This window comes from Antedon bifida, chromosome 7, assembly GCF_963402885.1.
Source record: "Antedon bifida chromosome 7, ecAntBifi1.1, whole genome shotgun sequence".
Taxonomy (NCBI): Eukaryota; Metazoa; Echinodermata; class Crinoidea; order Comatulida; family Antedonidae; genus Antedon; species Antedon bifida.
This window is the reverse complement of record NC_136232.1, coordinates 10,547,790-10,566,346: the sequence shown is the minus strand read 5'-3', so window position 1 is coordinate 10,566,346 and position 18,557 is coordinate 10,547,790. Positions and strand designations below refer to the sequence as shown.

The window sequence follows — 18,557 nt, the reverse complement described above, 5'->3', positions numbered from 1 at the left end:
CTTTTTTAAATAAAAAAAAACACAATGACTATGATAGCAGAAAAGTTTAGCTAGGTGACCGAACTCAACCTCTAAACATTATCCCTAAAAGTCTAGAAAAAAAGATGTTAGGTTGTTTAGACAAACAAGTTATGAAGAGGTGTATTACACACAAATGTGTTGAGTATGAGTTAATTTTATCTGTACAAAATCATTGAAACATTGTTACAGTTTCGAATTCAACATTAAATTTATGTACTTTATATTTAACATTTAAATCATCTGCCAGTGTTCTAGCAGAATCTCTGATTTTATCGCAATTCCTGCTTATATTACTCGCTGACGTTTATCCACGAGTCACAACCGGCATTTCATGCCAAGGGTAGCATCATTTTTTCCGTTTGGGACCTTTTGTAATTAGTACCATTGTTGTCTCAAACAAAAATAAAATTTATCAAAACATCAATTCGGATGGACAATATAGATAATCTGGTAGAAAACAATCCTAAAAATAACCACTGAAAAGGATTCGCCGACCAAAATCCGACATAAATTTAGATTAAGTTGTTAATATAAAGTCCTCCAAGACTGTATGACGTCTATGAACACGTCATAATCAAAATCTTAAGATTAAATTTAGAACAAGATGGTGTAATTAAAACCATCCAACTACTTCCATGTTTCCTTTTTTTGATACATTCCTGTTGGGAAGAGAGAGATACTTCCTTCCCAAACAACTTCCTAACTCCGTCTTACACCTATTCAACATCTTGTACCACCTTGTCAAGGGGTACAGGTCTTGCAACATAGAACCAACTCTTTTTAACATCCTGCTCCGTACAAACAAAAAAACAAAAAAAAAGCTATGGAGTTGGTAGTTTATCTGTGATTTCCTTTTCGACCAAGGTTGCCATCTGGGAAAATGATTTGATTTTTTTGTTCATATCTCACTACAGGTCATATTGCCTGTACCCAGGGAAATCTAAAGATACATACTGAACCTATGCTGAGAGATACTAGAAAATATATCTAGTTATTATAAGGTTTAACTTCAAACTATAATAGTGGTTCAGTTGATAAAAATGAGATATTTTTTTCTGTAAATTAAATTTTAAGTCACCATATTTCTATATTGTTAGCAGACCTTTGATTTTTATTAAAATACTATTAAATGGGTTTTGGTTAATAATAAATTAATAAATATTCCCTATAAATTTAAAATAGAAATAATTCATCATAACTGGACAATGAGTAGACTATTATGCATTATACGCTGTAAGAATAAATAATATTTCAATACAATAATAGAATTAGCCAATAGTTTGATGTCATTTCATTTTGGACAGGCCAGACACGACATAACATTTAACAACCCCATATAGTTACTCACAACTTGTACCCTAGACGGCAAGAAAACCTGCTGAAAAAAAAGTTACAAATGTCACGACATTAGAAGGATGTATGATCTTTAACTTTTTTTTTATAACACAATGACTGATTCGTCGAAGTACAAAGAATTATGTGGTAAAATACACACAATTGAGTAGTACATTGAATCTAGTATAGTAGGATAATTAGGTTGAAAACAGAGATTGGCTTCCTTTTCATTTAGTAAGGTGAGTCACCAATACCTTGGCTATGTCCCAAACAATAAGAGGAGTCTGGAGCTGTACAGAATAGCATTTTTACTGCTAGGCCTACCAAACTAATAGTCAACGCTTGTAAAAATTGACTACCCATAAAGTCCTATTTCCTGGAAGTCAGTAGAAAAGAAGTTCAGCCTAAGTATAGATTTCTGGGCATCCTGAAGAAACTTAACAATTGAATTCACTATCATTTCTCTATAAGCTAAAGATCTGTCTACAGGTACAGTATCAAACTAGTTTGAAAAAAAAAGTGTGATTTACCCAAATATAGTAGTGATCTGCTCAAATATGGTAGTGATGACATCATGTCTATATGGGCACATTACATTTTTTTGTCACATAAAGTTTGATAGTGTAGACAGAGCTTTACACAGCATAGGCCTATAAACATCGACAATACTGTACACTCCCAAATAAGACTTTCTAAAGGTTTTGTCTACCAAAAACAAAAACATTAGTTTGGGCTGGCTAACAATGTCTGCCAGTAAAGTTACTGTACATGGGTACATGGAGGAAATTTCCTCCATGATGGGTATAGATACAGTTAAAAAGTAGGCTGGTATGATACTGTACATAATTTCACATACAGTAATATACAGTAGTTTTTGCATGAACTATTCTTGAATATGTTTCTTTTTTACATAATAAATAACACTGTACAAATGGATGAAATTTACCACCCCTCAAATACAGTCACTGTAAAGTGGTTTATGGCCTTTTATTGATTAAGAACACACTTACTAACTACCAGTTCAAATACTATATGTGACAGATTTACACTGTAATAAATAATTACACAATTACTTGTGATAAACAAAATCATTACATACATTTTCTGGACTTTTTACTCCATTCTTCATTCTCAGCAACAAACCCACAACAAATCGTTCTCCGACGTTCAAAACATAAAAACCCTTACTTCACACTAATGACAAAGCACTTTAACTTAATCTGAGTGTGTTGGTAGACACAAGCTTAGTAAAGTGCCTAAATTGCCCAGCAATAGCCACCTTATTATTTACTTTGTAGATAACAAAGTGAAGTTTGGCCTCGTTGTCGGTGGCTTAATTTGACTTGGACAAATATAATTAGACTTCCACACAGGGCATTTTAAGTACGACATAAATCTGTTTCGTTTACTTCATTTTCAATTGAAGATAACTTTGTAAATGTATACATACATGTATCAGATACCATATTCATGCATGCATTATTTTATCTACTTCACAAATATGTTTGATACTGTGATGATAGTTGATAGATTACAGTATGTATGTAGTAGGTCAATTGAGCTACTTTTGATTTGATACTAAAATCCTTCACAACAAGCCCACATCCAAATGGCCTACAAACCAATCAACTGTGAAAGCTTTGGCATGACGTCAAATGCAGTAAAATTGGTGTAGTTGCTGAAGCTATCACAACACCAATTTTGTAGCTCTACTGTTTTGCATACCATTTGGTATCGTGCAGCTCACCTGCTGTATGATAGAAATTAACATTGCTTACCTTAACGGTACAGAAAAATCTTGATGGAAACCGCCATTTGTGTACTCGTACGTCGGTCTCCCGGTCGCTGACGTCACTGTCGTCTGTATCTGCTGCGGAGTCTGTTGTTGTGTTAAACTATTTACTGGATTATGTCCATTTTGGGAATATGCTACTGCCTGTTGGCTAATGTCTGGAAGAACTCTGAAAGAATAAATATTTTGAAACTTTAGATTAATTAAAGAAAACAGGATTACATTGTTAATGGCATTTGTTTACATTAAAATATACAGCTTCTAAAGCTAGCAATTAATATAATTTACCCAATTTCAACAAAGAAAAATGGCCTAAAAAATAGTGGTGGTATTTCCAGAGAGAGAGACACCAAATGTTTATACTTTTACAGGTGGGCTTTTTATATACATTAACAAGATCCAATGTCTAAATTTTAGGACTAGGTTTATGCCAGAGCATTCAAACAAAGTCCAATTCTAAGTGTCAGTAATCAACGATTTGAAGTCGTTTTGACCTCCTTCTGCACACTCTTTTTTTACTAGTGTAATTTTGTTCTTTCATTGTAAATGTTATGTGTGCAGAGAAACAAAAACAAACAAACAGAGCCGTATTATTATGTATTTAACGTAAACAGTGAACGAAACGCATTCAATATGCTAATATTAAAATTACAATATTTGCATCTCACAGTATATTTGTTTGTGGTTCCTTATGCATTGTTATCTCACAGGTCATATAACATATGAAGGTCATTTGGAAGATACCAACCAGGTTATAAAGTACTGATACTATTTCAACTGTGCAATGTTCAAAGTTATTCACCTGAGCAGCATCTATTGCCGATAAGATTACAATGTTTATTTGCGTTGATCTTTATAGAACAAGATAACAAAACCCACATTTTATGTAAAATAAGTTAATTGTCTCAGCTCTAGTAAAAGTACTGAACAATGTATCGTAGCTGATGAAAGTCAGGTTTTAATAATAATTGATAATTATTTTTTACCAAGGAAAATATCACTGGTAGTTGTGGAAATATCAACCTCAACAAGAGAGAATGAAAAATATCACCAGATTTTTATTTTTAACCATCAATCTCAGTATTGAAAAAAAAAAACCAGAGATGAGAACCATAGCCTTAAAACCATGTGGTTTTTTTTTTGGGTGGGGGGGTGGGGAACCCTGGAATTAGTTGTAACTGTATGAAGCATTTCATATATATTTTAGCTATTTAAAAAAACTATTAAAGAACAGTTTAGATTGCACACAATTAGTGGGGTAACACAGGAGGAAAAGCCAGTAGCACCTCCTAATGGGCCTCAGTTGCTGCATAGTTGCATTGGAAGTCTCATGCTCTGGGGCCCCTTAAACCCCTGGATTTAGCCATAAGCTTGAACCAAGACGATGGTGAACTTAATAAAATAGTTTGTGAAAAGGTACTTACATTTCAGGTTCATCTGTACTAATTAATTCTTCTAAAAGTTGGAAGTTTAAATCATCAAATTCACCACCTGTAAAACAGTTTATTTATTAAAAATTGGTAAAAATAAGATGAAATGAAAATAATGAATAATTAATGAATACTGTATGTAGGCCGGTGTACAGTATTAGTTGGTTGGAAGGGTACAAGAAGATATAAGAGGTGGGAGAGGAAGAAAAGTAAAGGGAAGAGATAAGCAATAAGAAATAGTGGTGGGGGGGGGGGGGCGTAAATCCTATGTTTATCAATGCCTTCTATGAAACTTTGCTCCTAATTCTCTTACTGCTCTATTTTTGTTTCTCAATTCTCCTCAGCTTTGTTTACATTACTTTAATATTCAATAAATATTTAAAAAGTTTAAATTAAGAGAAAAAACAAACATACATTTTTTTAATGGTACAATAGAAGACAGTTAGATACAGAGATGAATACATTTAAAATGGTTTTTCTATAATCATGTAAATACTGAAAATACCGGTTTATTATAATATTATGTTATATAGCGTAACTAAAATGACTATTCTAACATACAGTAGAAATGAGTAAGAATTTTATAATCCTTAGAAAAACCACAAAGCCATCAGCAGATTTTTGGAATGTTTTACACTTGCCTCAAGGTAAAATGAAAATACTAATGCAAGTTTTTTTATTAACACTTCACTTAAGGGCAAATACAAAAAATGGGAGTAGGCCCTAAACCTTTTTTATTCATCTGGAGAAAAAAAATTAAAATAACTGGTAAAATGTATTTTAATGTATTTTTATTCTTAAAATCATTATACAGTACTTTTAAAATTTCTACCCATTGTTTTATACAGTAAATTCACTAACCATTGCCTAACCCTTGAGCAAAACAAAACTGATTAAATATAATTCATTTGAAAAATTTACAAAATAGTGCAAAGTTGTAATTAACTTGTAACATGAAATTGGTTAAAAACTGAAAACTTTATTATTGATTATGGCGTCAGTGACGAAATGTTTATCTTTATCATTTTAAACTTAAACTTGAAATATGACCAAATATATCAAAATGATAACTTTAAGTCAGATTGAAAGGGCTCAGTAAGAGTGGATGTACTCTCTCTCTCTCTATTTGTACTCTCAGCCAATGAACTTCCATAAGCATGTACTTAAACAAACTTTTACTTTCTAACGTTAGTTTCTAACTTTCTAAAATATATCTTTGTGTAAAATCAACAATTAAAATGCTCATCGGATCAGGTGCCGTTTTCGGCCACCTCGACTTATATGGACTATACCATTATTATGATAGGGGTGTGGTGTATTATGTTTTATGTAGAGGAGGGTGTCTATTGAATGGGAAGACAATACAATTGTTCTGTATGTAACCTACAGTACAAACTACAAGGAACAATACAAAACATCAAAAACTAGCAATGCATGTACTTTTTATAAGGCATGTTATTATTAGGTACTGTGTTAGGAAATGATTTTGTAACAATATTACTATATTAACTAAAGATATTTTAAATAAAACAAATTTTATAGACAAATTTAATCAAGAACCATCTACTAACTGGATAAAGCCATTTAGGAAAAATAATAAACAAGTTGATCATAACGAGTGGTTTTCAAAGGCCCAATGCAAAACAACGTTAACGGAATATACTATGTATAAAGGAACTCCAAACCTTTAACAATATTTGTTAGATAAAACTAATTTTACGAGTATGAATTTAAAAATTTAAAGCAACATCAAACTCTCTAGATCTTGAGGGTCGTAGGCAATCCTCCCCTGGTCAAATCATAACACAGGATTATGTAAGATGTGTATTACTAACGAAAAAGAAACAGTAAACCATTTTTTATTTAAATGTCCTTCATTAAACTCTGTTAGAAATGATGTATACTTGGATCCTAAGAACAACCTCATAGACAATAATTTAAGTATGTACTGGGATAATTTTAATTGTGGATCTAAGGAATTAAAACACCACTTATGCTAGACAATTTATTCACTGAAAATGAAACATTAGGAGAAATCTTTGATTTTTATTGTAAAAAATATTTCATGAAAGCATGGGTTACTAGATCTACAATTTTATCAGCATTACCCCTCTCAACTAATTGATTAATAATTATAGTAAACAAGCTACAGACATCTCTATGAGGATGTTTTATTTATTTATTAGGCCTATTCTGTATTTTTGTAGTTAGACCTATATATATTGTACAATTTACGTATTATGTATTTTCATACAGATCTAATTAATGAATTTGTTCACATTTTTTTTGATGTTATGTATTAGTATTTAGAACTTTGTGGCTTATGTTATTTGTAATTTTGTCTGTAAATTGGATGCACCATTAACTGATAAATGTGTGACACTGATATAAAGGTGATTCCTATGAATAAATAAATAAAAACTATATAAGTAGGTATACTTACTTATTATATATAAAAACTAAACTAAACACTACAGTATAATCAAAATTAAAGCATATTAATTAAATACTAGGCCTATGTTTTCCTATCTGGATTTAAACACTTTAAATTTTAGTACAATCGGATTCGAAATTAGAAAATCTTAAATACTACAATACAATCGGAATTAAAACATGTTACTACAGTACAATCGGAATTAAAACATCCTAAATACTACAGTACAATCGATATTAAAATATCCTAAATACTACATTACAATCGGTTAAATTACCTACACTCTATAATGTTGTAAAATATGTAAAAGAATGTTGGCAAATGCATTCTAATCGGCCCAATCCTATCGGTAGATAAATCATATTTTTTATTTGCAAGGGATAAATCCCAACAACATGGATTTAAACCCAAGAACCTGGAATCATTAGACAAGCACAATTGAAGATTCATTGACAGAAACGAAACGATTGTAGATACAGAAACAAAATGGTAACAGATTCATTGAAGACATAATTATATGTGTTTCTATTTTACGACGACTCTGCTATAGTTGGACTTAAAACAACGATTATTCTCTGTATCTGATATTATTCGATTTACCGATTATGGCTACAATTTTCTTGAACTAAACATAAATAAAACGAAAGAAATAAGGATTGATTTTCGAAAACATAATTGATCTGACAGTATACAAGCGGGGAGAGTAATTGGTTTGTCTATGCAAATGCTTGACTCGTTCTGACAGCGAACGGCTTGCCGATGTATTCCATGCTATATTGGAAGACACCAATCATCCTGATCTTCATGGCGACATTATCAGCCCCGGTTTGCATTCGCTATTATAACGTTTTGATGCAAATGTTGTTCAATTAGAACATGTATTTCTACACAGAAGACGTTTAAAAACGTGTTTAAAACGTTTTAGAAAAACCAAACCTAAAAACTTGCAATGTCAAACGCTGTGTTTTCTGGGAACAAAATGGTACAGATTTATTGACAAAATTTTTTATTTGTAACTGGAATAAAAACTTTCTTTATATATTTTCTGTATCTATAAATCCGTAAAAACTATTCAATATCCACCTTAGGGAATCCACCTAATATATTAGGGAAGGATACCTAAAAATTATATAGAAATAAAGAGCCATAATATACTGTATTAACTTGAAAACTTGAATTTAATTCTACAGCATGCAGGGCGTAGTTGTTTTCCTTTTGTTGCTGAAACATAATGCACTAAACAAAAGAACAAAAGCAGCTAGCAGTATTTTAACACATCAACACACTCAATTAATAAATGGGACACCCCTATTTTCCCATCTTTTTATAATGGTATAGTCCATACAAGTCGAGGTGGCCGAAAACGGCACCTGATCCTGCTCATCCAATTTTTGTATTATTTTAAATCATGACATGTAAATTATTATAATAATGAATTTCTAGGCCTGGTACTCGCATTGCTAAATTCAAGGAGCCATGCGAGATAACCAGTGGAGGGGAAGATGGCCCTTATGACGTAAGGGCAACGCTGTGTGGTTAGCACACAGTGTACTTTATTTTACTTCAAGTATTTATGTGGTTTGAAACTCACCAAAAAACTGCTGTAAAGCTTCCGTTTCTCCAACAACTTCCATCATTAATTATCCGTGGAACATATGAAATTTTGATCATTGATAATTCGTTGCTAACATTGTCAAATTTATTGCAATTATTATCACTTTAGTACGCCAAACTTTACGTCAAAACAAATGGTGGCCATGTTAGATAGGCGGAATCAGTATTTATTGCCGATACATGACTGATAAATGAGTCAGTGGTCACGTGATCAAATATTGACGTACATTTTGCTACAGCAACAGGTTTTAAAATTATGACCAAATCCTATCACTAAGTTATTACGGTTGTTAAATATTATTTTGGAGCATTCTTTTCATTCGGGAAGAACGTTTGCATGAAAATTATGTTTACAAACAGAAAGAAATAACTGATAAAAAGTGTCTTCTTTTTCACACAGAGAAAAGTGACGTAAACAGTGACATCGCGAAGTGGTTCGTATGACCTTTGGCCATGCGACGTTTCTATACACCATCCACGGAAAGTTAACTTAATCTATATAAATTATCAACACATATTAATCAAAACTACTTGAAAGTCTTTTTGTGCATATTTTCATTTCCCTTTTAAAAGATTAAAATTGAGAAATTACTACACTTATTGATGAGAAAACCAAGAGACAACGTCATTTAAGTATGTGCTCAGTGAACTGTGAATTCCAGTGAAACGAGATAAACGTGGGGGCGTCCTGCTACTAAAATAAGTTGACACACAATCAATGATATTATATTGAGGTTTTGTGGAGGAATAATAGAATACAATTTAAACTACAACTATACTACAACGATCCAAATAAATATTCAATAAAGATAAAGCAAGGAAAACTAACTCAAAATAAAGAGACGTAAAGATGTGTTCTGTTTTTTTATTTGGAGTTTCGTTTGTTTTATTTTTCAATATCTATTATTTCAATTCAAATAGAAGAATGTCCGTGTTCATGCCAATTAGTAAAGTAATATAAAATATAATCATAATTAAAATATAATTCAGGTGATCCATTCTATTATGACAGTATTATTAATATTTTCAATTTTCAATTCAAAATGTCTATCTCTGAGATAGAAGAGGTATGGACACCCTCGGGACTCAACGACGTTCAAATAGGGCCGGCTGCTGTCTGAGCTATTACTACTACAGTATACTGTGTCATGTATATTATGACTTAGCGCCCTCCTAAATTTTGCGCGGAGAGGGGAGAGGGAAATAAACCAATGAATAATACCTGGGCCTCTCGGAGGGACCAGTCTTTGACTGAAGCGGTCGCCCAGTTTAAATAAAATATTTCAATGAATACCTGTATTTCACATTCAATTGCCGGACCCATGCAAGCAACTTGATATGTGGGGGACGGGGTGGTATAATATTATATTATCATATTTTCACAGCCCTTGATAATAAATAATAAAGTAGAAACGTATTAAAACATTTATTTCCACAATATATTTGTGAACAGAAACACCACAAGATAACTTTATAACAATCTACTAGACTCTGCAAGCGCAAACATGGTTTAAAGTTTCAGGTGCGACGAAGAAATATCATATATTTCATGTTATAATACTTAAACTTATTCTTCTAAAGCCCTGTCTACACTTTATGTGACAAAAAATGTGATGTGCCCACATATAGACATGATGATGTCATATCACTACCATATTTGAGCATATCACTACAATTGGGCACATAAAACTTTTTTTTTGTCAAACTAGTTTTATAGTGTAGACAGAGCTTTAGAAATATAAATATTCAGCAATAATATACTATTATACTGTGTTAATAATAAACTGAAAATAATAATTCTAACTTAACCGTAATATTGTAATATAATATAATTTGTTGATACGGTAATGATAATTTATGATTGTGACGATATGATTTGATGGTGACGAAAACTATGACGCTATTGTTAGAAGTGATTATTAATGTCGTCATAAGATGATTTGTTTTAACAATTTACATAGCATAGTATAGAGTAAAATAAAACATAGTAAAATTTAAAATGTGCTAAAAATCTACAGTTATAACCTAAAAACCCCTAAATAAGACCGGATTCTTTGTACTGTATCTCCACATATGGACTAGCAGTATCATGGCAAATTTCATAATATAGTGTAACATGTACCGTCTGTATTATGGTATGACCTAAGATACAGGCGTCACATATGTATTACATAATTTACCTTATACAGTACTAGACAAGTTACAGATACAGTACCAAGAATCACCAATAATAATAGGAATTACCTTTTTACCATTCAAATAAAAAAAAGTAAAATTAACTCTTGTACACCGTTCACAACAATTCAGATATATCATATTGTCAAAAAATGTAAACAAAACATATCAATTGTGCGTTAGCTCAACACATATTGTTCACTACATACTGCATTATTAGGCTAAATTCAATTGCATTGATATATATACATAAGAAAATTGGTAACACGGACTTCTCCAGGGACGATAAAGCTTTGTTCCTACTAGAGACGCAGCGCAACGACGTAACGTAGCGTAAGTGATTTGATCAATCACAAGCGATGGATTATTCGAACTGTCGCTTGACATTGGTCAACTCGCTTGCGTTGCGTCTACGTCCTAAAGCGTGGTTCCCACTAGCGACGCAACGCAAGGACGTAACGCAACGCAAGTGAATTGACCAATCACAAGCGATGACTTATTCGCTTGTGATTGCTAACTGTCTATAACTTCGCTTGTCATTGGTCAACACGCTTGCGTTACGTTTACGTCCTTGCGTTACGTTCTAGTGGGAACCAAGCTTTAGAGAGTGGATATCATAATAGAGGGTTGGTACCTATTTCCACATTTTTCAGCCGTAATATTTTTAGGATTATTTGCATATAGGAGCATACTACCAACTAACAGTAAACACTACTCAACACCATTTCATTTATAATTAGTATCTGATAACACTTTATAATATTATATAACAGTTAACAAATTTGTTAATCTTAATTCATTAATTTTCCCAAATCTAAGTACGGTATACTGTACATTTTTATTTTAAGTCACTGACTGATAATTTCTCGAATATCGGCGGTAATATACGGTAACCAAATAGGCAGTGCTAAGAGAAAAGGAAAGGGGCCATCTCACCAATACTAATACACAGTGTAAAAGCCAATTTACACAGACGAGCGGAAACGGTAATAATATAGAATCTACGATATGTTATTCTTAAAGCTTGGTTCCCACTAGAACGTAACGCAAGGACGTAAACGCAACGTAAGCGTTTTAGCCAATGACAAGCGAAGTTATAGACAGTTAGCAATCGCAAGCGAATAAGCCATCGCTTGTGATTGGTCAATTCACTTGCGTTGCGTTACGTCCTTGCGTTGCGTCGCTAGTGGGAACCACGCTTTATGACCATTTATACACAACGCTCAGGATAGATACAGATTCTACGTAGGACAAGCCTACGCGGTTTACCACTTACCGTTACCGCTCGTCTGTATAAATTGGCCTTTAGGCGAAGAACTATCTTTCACAGAGCGAGTTTTAAGATCTATTTTATTGGAGAAACTTCCGTATAATGTGTTTATTCCGTTATTTTTTTAATCTCGCAAAGAGTGCTACTAATACTATGGCAATGAATGTACCATCGCAATGCAAGTTGTATTATGGGGGAAATAATCACACACTATCTTCACTTATCAGTAAATGTTACAACATATGAGTCACATTAGTACACTCAATATAATATATTCAGTAAAGTTAACATTTAGTACAGGTATCTGATATGTTACTGTTTGAGCAACATATAGCACCATGTCACAAACAAACAAGTCGCTCCTTCTGTGTATAATTTGTATCACTCCATGTGTATTCTCTCTATATTTCTTCACCCAACCTCCTTATATAGACGTTTGCACATGAAGTATATTGTATAATGAAATAATGTTTTAACAAATTTATCGAGCGAAAAGCGGAGTTATTCAGCATTTTTATAATGAAATAATGTTTTAACAAATTTATCGAGCGAAAAGCGGAGTTGCTCAACATTTTTATAGAGTATAACATTCTAATCTTCCCTATCTTGCATCTATCTATCTGAATACAAATGTTATAACTACTAGAGGTCTACTTTTAAACGCGCGTGTATAATGCGGGCGTGGCGATGACGTCAACTGACGGAAAACTCGCGTATGTAAGCGTGATGACGTTAACTAACGGGAACTTGCACGTAGTGATGACGTCAACTCACGGGAAACTCGCGTATGTAAGCGTGATGACGTCAACTAACGGGAACTTGCACGTGGTGATGACGTTAACTCAGACGGAAAACGCGCGCATATGCAAGCGTGGTGATGACGTCAACTGACGGAAAACGCGCGCATATTGAAGCGTCGGTGATGACGTCAACGGTCGGAAAACGCGCGCATATGAAAGCGTGGTGATGACGTCAACTGACGGTTGATGTACTCTACTCTCCGTTTGACACCGGACGGCGTTTTAGTCCGTTTGTATGGGTGCCGTTTACTCCGTTAGATATGACGTGGGTCTTTTCAGGGGGACCATCAACCTTCTTAGTCTTGCCATCCTTTCGTTTTACGTATGCGTTGTAGAAGAATTGTGCGAAGAGAACTGTGTAGCTAAGGTACATTAGAGACGAGTATATAAGTCGGCCATCCGTCGTGTCGCATTTCTGTCCCGTCATTCGCATAACAATCACATAGCCTACCACAAACATTCCTAGAAACATCTGTACGAGTTGTATAGTAGTGATGCACATTGGTACAAATCTTGGAGTGCGTACACCAGCTGCGCGTAACGCGTAGTACGGGTACATAATAGCATGAACTGCGTAATTCATACCACAGAACCAAAACCCAACCGAGCTCTGGTTTCCGAAAACGATAAACGTGCATATCATCACAGAAATATGATGATACCAATGCAGGAATATAAGTTTTTGTTTACGAAGAACCACAAACAATGTATCGCCGAGTTCTACTACTTTCGAAAAAGCAAAAGCTGCTCCCCAAAACCCATTGTTGGCGTAGTAATGTGAATTGCACGCACTGTCATGGAAACTGTCGTACCAGACGGCATACAAAAGAAATGGCGAACATCTTAGTGCTCCACCTATACTGAAAAGAGCCAGCATTACGTTCCATGCGAAGAGCGGTGGACGGAGACTAAACGCTGGTCTATCTTTCATCCACTTCTGTATCGAGAATATTGTTATTAAATATATAATACTGATCAGTATTCCAAACGGCCAGTATGTCCCGAAAAAGTTGACGTAATACGACAGGTCAAACGTCCGTTCGAACTCGTACAAATGCATCCTGTCCTGAGATACATTCACCATTTCTGAAGAAAATAAAGACAACAAATGAATTAAATATGATGATATTAAAATGGCATTCGTAAGATTGGTTCCAACAACGTAAAAGAAGTAAGCGCAACCCAAGCGAATTGAACAATCATAAGAGACAGTTCGAATAATCCATTGCTTGTGATTGGTCAAAATTACGTGGGTTGCGTTTGCATCCTTTACGTTGCGTCCTAAAGCGTGGTTCCCACTAGCGACGCAACGTAACGCAATCTACGCAACGTAAGCAAATGCCCTTCTAATCATTGTGTTTGCCCCCGCCTGCGTGAAATCAAACCTGTGATGTTTGCAGCATTGTTGCGTCGTCGGTTCCCACTTGTGATTACGCAATACAGCACTTTGCGTCGATACGTCATTGCGTTACGTTCTAGTGGGAACCACATTCGCATGTATTTTGACAATGCTTTGCATGTGCACTAGACATTCGCATGTATTTTGACAATGCTTTGCATGTGCACTAGACATTCGCATGTATTTTGACAATGCTTTGCATGTGCACTAGACAAAATATTCAGAAGAAAACTGCCTCGATTATTTTACATCCAAAGAACCCGGACCCGCATTATCTGTAATCAGCTGGTAAATTGACAATGGGGTCATCATGCAATCTCAGGGCATAGATTTATCACATTTTTAATTGCATGCTCAGAGATAGTACACATAATCGTACCCAGTCTATTGTTCGCCTGTACCCACTGAATTTGGATTACGTATGAGTTTTAATTCACGGACTGTTGTATTGTATTATTGAATAAAGTACTTTCCCGGTAAACCTGATTTAAAACACTTAAGGCTTTGGAAAACGAATACAGTACTTCGGGGTAGGGTGGGTATCATTTGATTTGTGACAAATCAATTTGATTTGAATTTATTAGGAAAATCATCATAAAAAATACATACAAAGTGATAACATTAATTACGGACATTACAAATAATACATTTATAAAAGATTTTCCAGGATAGCCCAAAAAGCTTATTAGCTTATTTCCATTGGGATCAGTAAAGGCCAACTCAGACAGCATCGTACGACGAGACCCGACGAAACGTCTTTACTCGTCGGGTGCTGTCTGAGTTGAATCCTGACGAGACGATCGTCTTGCGATAGCGTCGGGCGTAGGTTTTAGGTAGTTGGGACTCCCGACGAGAGGACTCGTCGTACCGTTACGACGCTGTCTGAGTTGGCCTTATAGACAAAATCGAAAGTACAATGAGATGGACAATATAGACCACCGCATAAAGATTTCATAATATCCGATCATTAATATATCCGATATACAATCTATAATAACATATCTCTTATGTTTGCATACCGTTTCAAATAATACTCAGATTGTTGTCCTAACCTTTAACAAAAGATAACATATCAGGATGACAATATCATTATGTGCTTTTAATAATAATAGATAACACATTGGCATGGTCACTGATGAGTTGACAGATTCATGACTCACTCGTTGACAGTGTGGTGCTAACACTGATATTACAGTATTATTACAGTACTAACTAACTGCAAGATATACCGTATTCAATCAATCTCACTCACCAACTAACATAAAGAAAGAACTATTCAGTATAGTCTATGGTTTCCCGGGGCATTTAGTATTACCGAGAGATTAAATAAAGACAATAGCATTACATAATGTAATGTAGACTCAATTCAAGTGAAAATGTTTTAGTCTCAACGATTATAGGCAACGTCTTATAGGCCTATAAATAAGACAAAGATGCTCTCCACAGGTGGAATGCCATTCTGAGATGAGTAGTAGTAATTAGTACAGTCTTGTTTATTTTTAATTAATTTATATGTGATTTTACTTTCTATGGACCAGAGATTCCGAAATAAAAGATTGAATGAATGAATATGTGGTTTAAATGCGAATACAAATTAATATGTCCGTGTCAGTACTAATACTTAATAGACTTTCACAATAGACCATTTCTACTTATTTATAATAAGCCTAAAATACAGCTTATCTGGTGGCACACAGAGTGATTGAGGACACATTAATTATAATAAAGATCTATTTATCTATATTACAGTCCATTATGGAGGAAATATATATAGGCCTATATATATTTCTTCCATATACATTGTTTTCATACTAGAGACAAGAAAAACATGTTCCATTCGGTAGAGACAATTAACACTGGTATATATATATATATATAAATCAAATAACCATCAAATAAAATTGGTGAAATTTAATCTAAATTGTTTTATAGGCTGCCGATTTTCAGTATATTGTACTATAAAAATACTTTTAGTGTACTAGATCAAACAATTAATAATATTAGGCCTAATTAGTCAATAAAACACACGTTCAGTTACATTGTTTACGAACCCCATAAATTCATAAAATATGCAATAATGTTATAATAAACATCTGTGTACTACCGTTTTATTTATTATTGATATTCAATTCAATCCGATTTATTAATTAATAAATGGAGAGAAATTAAAAAATCAATCTCATTTTATGGATGACCGATTCCTACACCATAAACACTAAAAGCAAATTATTTAGAAACACATTTTTATTCCTTTAAAAAATATTTATTGCAGTAGGCCTATCTTACAAAGAAAAAGAATCTTGAGCCTATGCTATCCAATTTTGCCACCCGGTTACGAATGATGATGAAGGCGGGTGGATGCAACAATATCAGTTCTTTAGCTCTCACACGACACACTCTACTACACAGCAGCTAGGCCTACCACCATCAATCACACACACACACATTCACTGACTACATCAGCATTTAAATAAGTGTATTCGTTATTTATTTGTTGAAAAATGTAAAAAAAGATGAAATACTTACTTCTTTGAGTATACTGCTGTCTTGTTTGATGTACAGATAAAGAAAAGAGAGTTTCTAGCTAGCCGGCAATTGACCTACTGCTTTTTTCTCATGAACTGTCGCGAACCGTAAATAATTTGTACGTCTTTGTGGGGCTAAAAATAATCTACATTTCAATTTGTTTTAACATAAAATGAAATAAATCATAAATAATTTTCAAATGTATGGCAATATAGCGAATCTTATTAATTACAATTAATTATTATTCTAAATGATATCATCAGAGATAGTTTCAATTTGTAATTTATCATAATTTATTCTTAATTTGTAGTCCATAATATGACGTTTTAAGCGATCGGGCGATTCGATCATGCTGATTTTGCTCAATGAAGCGTTAAGTGAGCTACAGTGTGAATTCCGCAATTCTGATTGGTTTATCAAGATGAGTGTGCCATCTGATTCATAAGCATTTTATTTTATCAGTTTCGCATATACTGTTCATAAAAGATATTGTCCCCCTGAAAAAAAAAATTGTTTATATGTTTTTTTTAATATGTCATTTCAATGTCACATAATAGTTATACGAACAGAGCAAATATGTATTTGTTAAAAAATGCCATCCATATTAATTCACGTCACCATCGATAAAATACTGTATTGTAAATTAAGACTATGTAAATGAAACTTTTTAAACAACTTTTTATCAATTTTTTAACTCTTTATAAAAGTTTTTCGTATTTTAACTTCCTAATTGAACCGCATTGTAAAACTATAAGTTTTGTGCAATAATGTGTATTTTTATTTATTTATTTGTTGACCATATACACCTTTGTATCAGTGACACTCACAATATGCGGTGCGGTCCAGCAACAAAGCAGAACATTATAGAAAATAAAAATACATGAATAACTAAACTAAACTAAGCAAACAAAAACAAAATTAACTAGAAACTACAGTATTTACAAGCAACAATACAATAAATTAATCATTGGGAGTACTTTAAAGACGATCGTTTCTCCCATGCAAACTTAAATATTTTTTACAAAATTTATCAAATGAGTTATATGATTTATTAGAAAAAGGAACAGACTCTCCTCCTAATATAAAACTTAATTTGTTTTCATCATTTGCATTTACAAATAATGTTTGCTTATATTTTATAGTTATCTGGTATTTTTTTCATCGTACTAATATTTGCCAATCTTTAAGATGAAATGAATTTCTGTTGTTATTGTATTATGATAATGAACAAATAAAGCATTTTCAGTATTCAATGTATAATTCAACATTATACCTTAAAAAGTAATTTAAAACAAAAAAATGTTTGGCTGGAATTGAATTTAACTCTTTATTTGTCTTGTTATAAATGAAAACATTTTTTTTTTTTCTTAAAGTCTTATATTAATCTTCATTCATGTTTATTGGGAGACAATAATACATCTATACCTACTCGAATCGCGTTATGGCATAGGCTACGTGAATTATGAATTTACGGGCGTTTTCATGATAACATCAGAATACTTTACGGAGTCTGTAGCTACCAGCAACAAAAATATGTAAATTGTAATTTTGTAAGATTTTGCTAGTACAGTATAGGTTAATGAAAATCACTGAACCATAACGATATCTCTGACTCCCCAGTAATATATTCTTCAGCAGATGCGAACATTGAGCGATTTGGTTTTTAAATGTTGGAAAAAAAACGTGCGAATTGGCATTTTCTTTATATTAATTAACAACGAGAAATGATTATATTATTTTATAATAATTATAACATTATCT

General features: G+C 33.1%; 1 protein-coding gene and 1 pseudogene across 4 annotated transcripts in view; both read right to left on the bottom strand.

The window, feature by feature from the left end:
* Positions 1-8,967, bottom strand: part of LOC144847484 (myelin regulatory factor-like) — a 34,988-nt gene extending 26,021 nt beyond the window's left edge. For both annotated transcript variants that reach the window (XM_078703874.1, XM_078703875.1), the window contains exons 1-3: positions 8,604-8,967; positions 4,573-4,639; positions 3,135-3,317 (exon numbers count right to left, since the gene is read on the bottom strand). In XM_078703874.1, coding sequence (XP_078560000.1) covers positions 3,135-3,317; positions 4,573-4,639; positions 8,604-8,649 — 296 coding nt within the window. In that variant the 5' untranslated portion in view covers positions 8,650-8,967. The remainder of the gene's footprint in view (positions 1-3,134; positions 3,318-4,572; positions 4,640-8,603) is intronic.
* A 510-nt stretch (positions 8,968-9,477) lies between these two features.
* LOC144847499 (very long chain fatty acid elongase 6 pseudogene) lies at positions 9,478-16,902 on the bottom strand (annotated as a pseudogene). Of its 2 annotated transcripts, XR_013613752.1 has the most exons (3): positions 16,797-16,902; positions 12,853-13,957; positions 9,478-12,779 (listed from the first exon to the last, which is right to left on the bottom strand). The product of XR_013613752.1 is annotated as a very long chain fatty acid elongase 6 pseudogene, transcript variant X2 (transcript). The 2 variants fall into 2 exon arrangements; XR_013613751.1 differs by having other exon boundaries at positions 9,478-13,957.
* Positions 16,903-18,557: the final 1,655 nt, after the last annotated feature.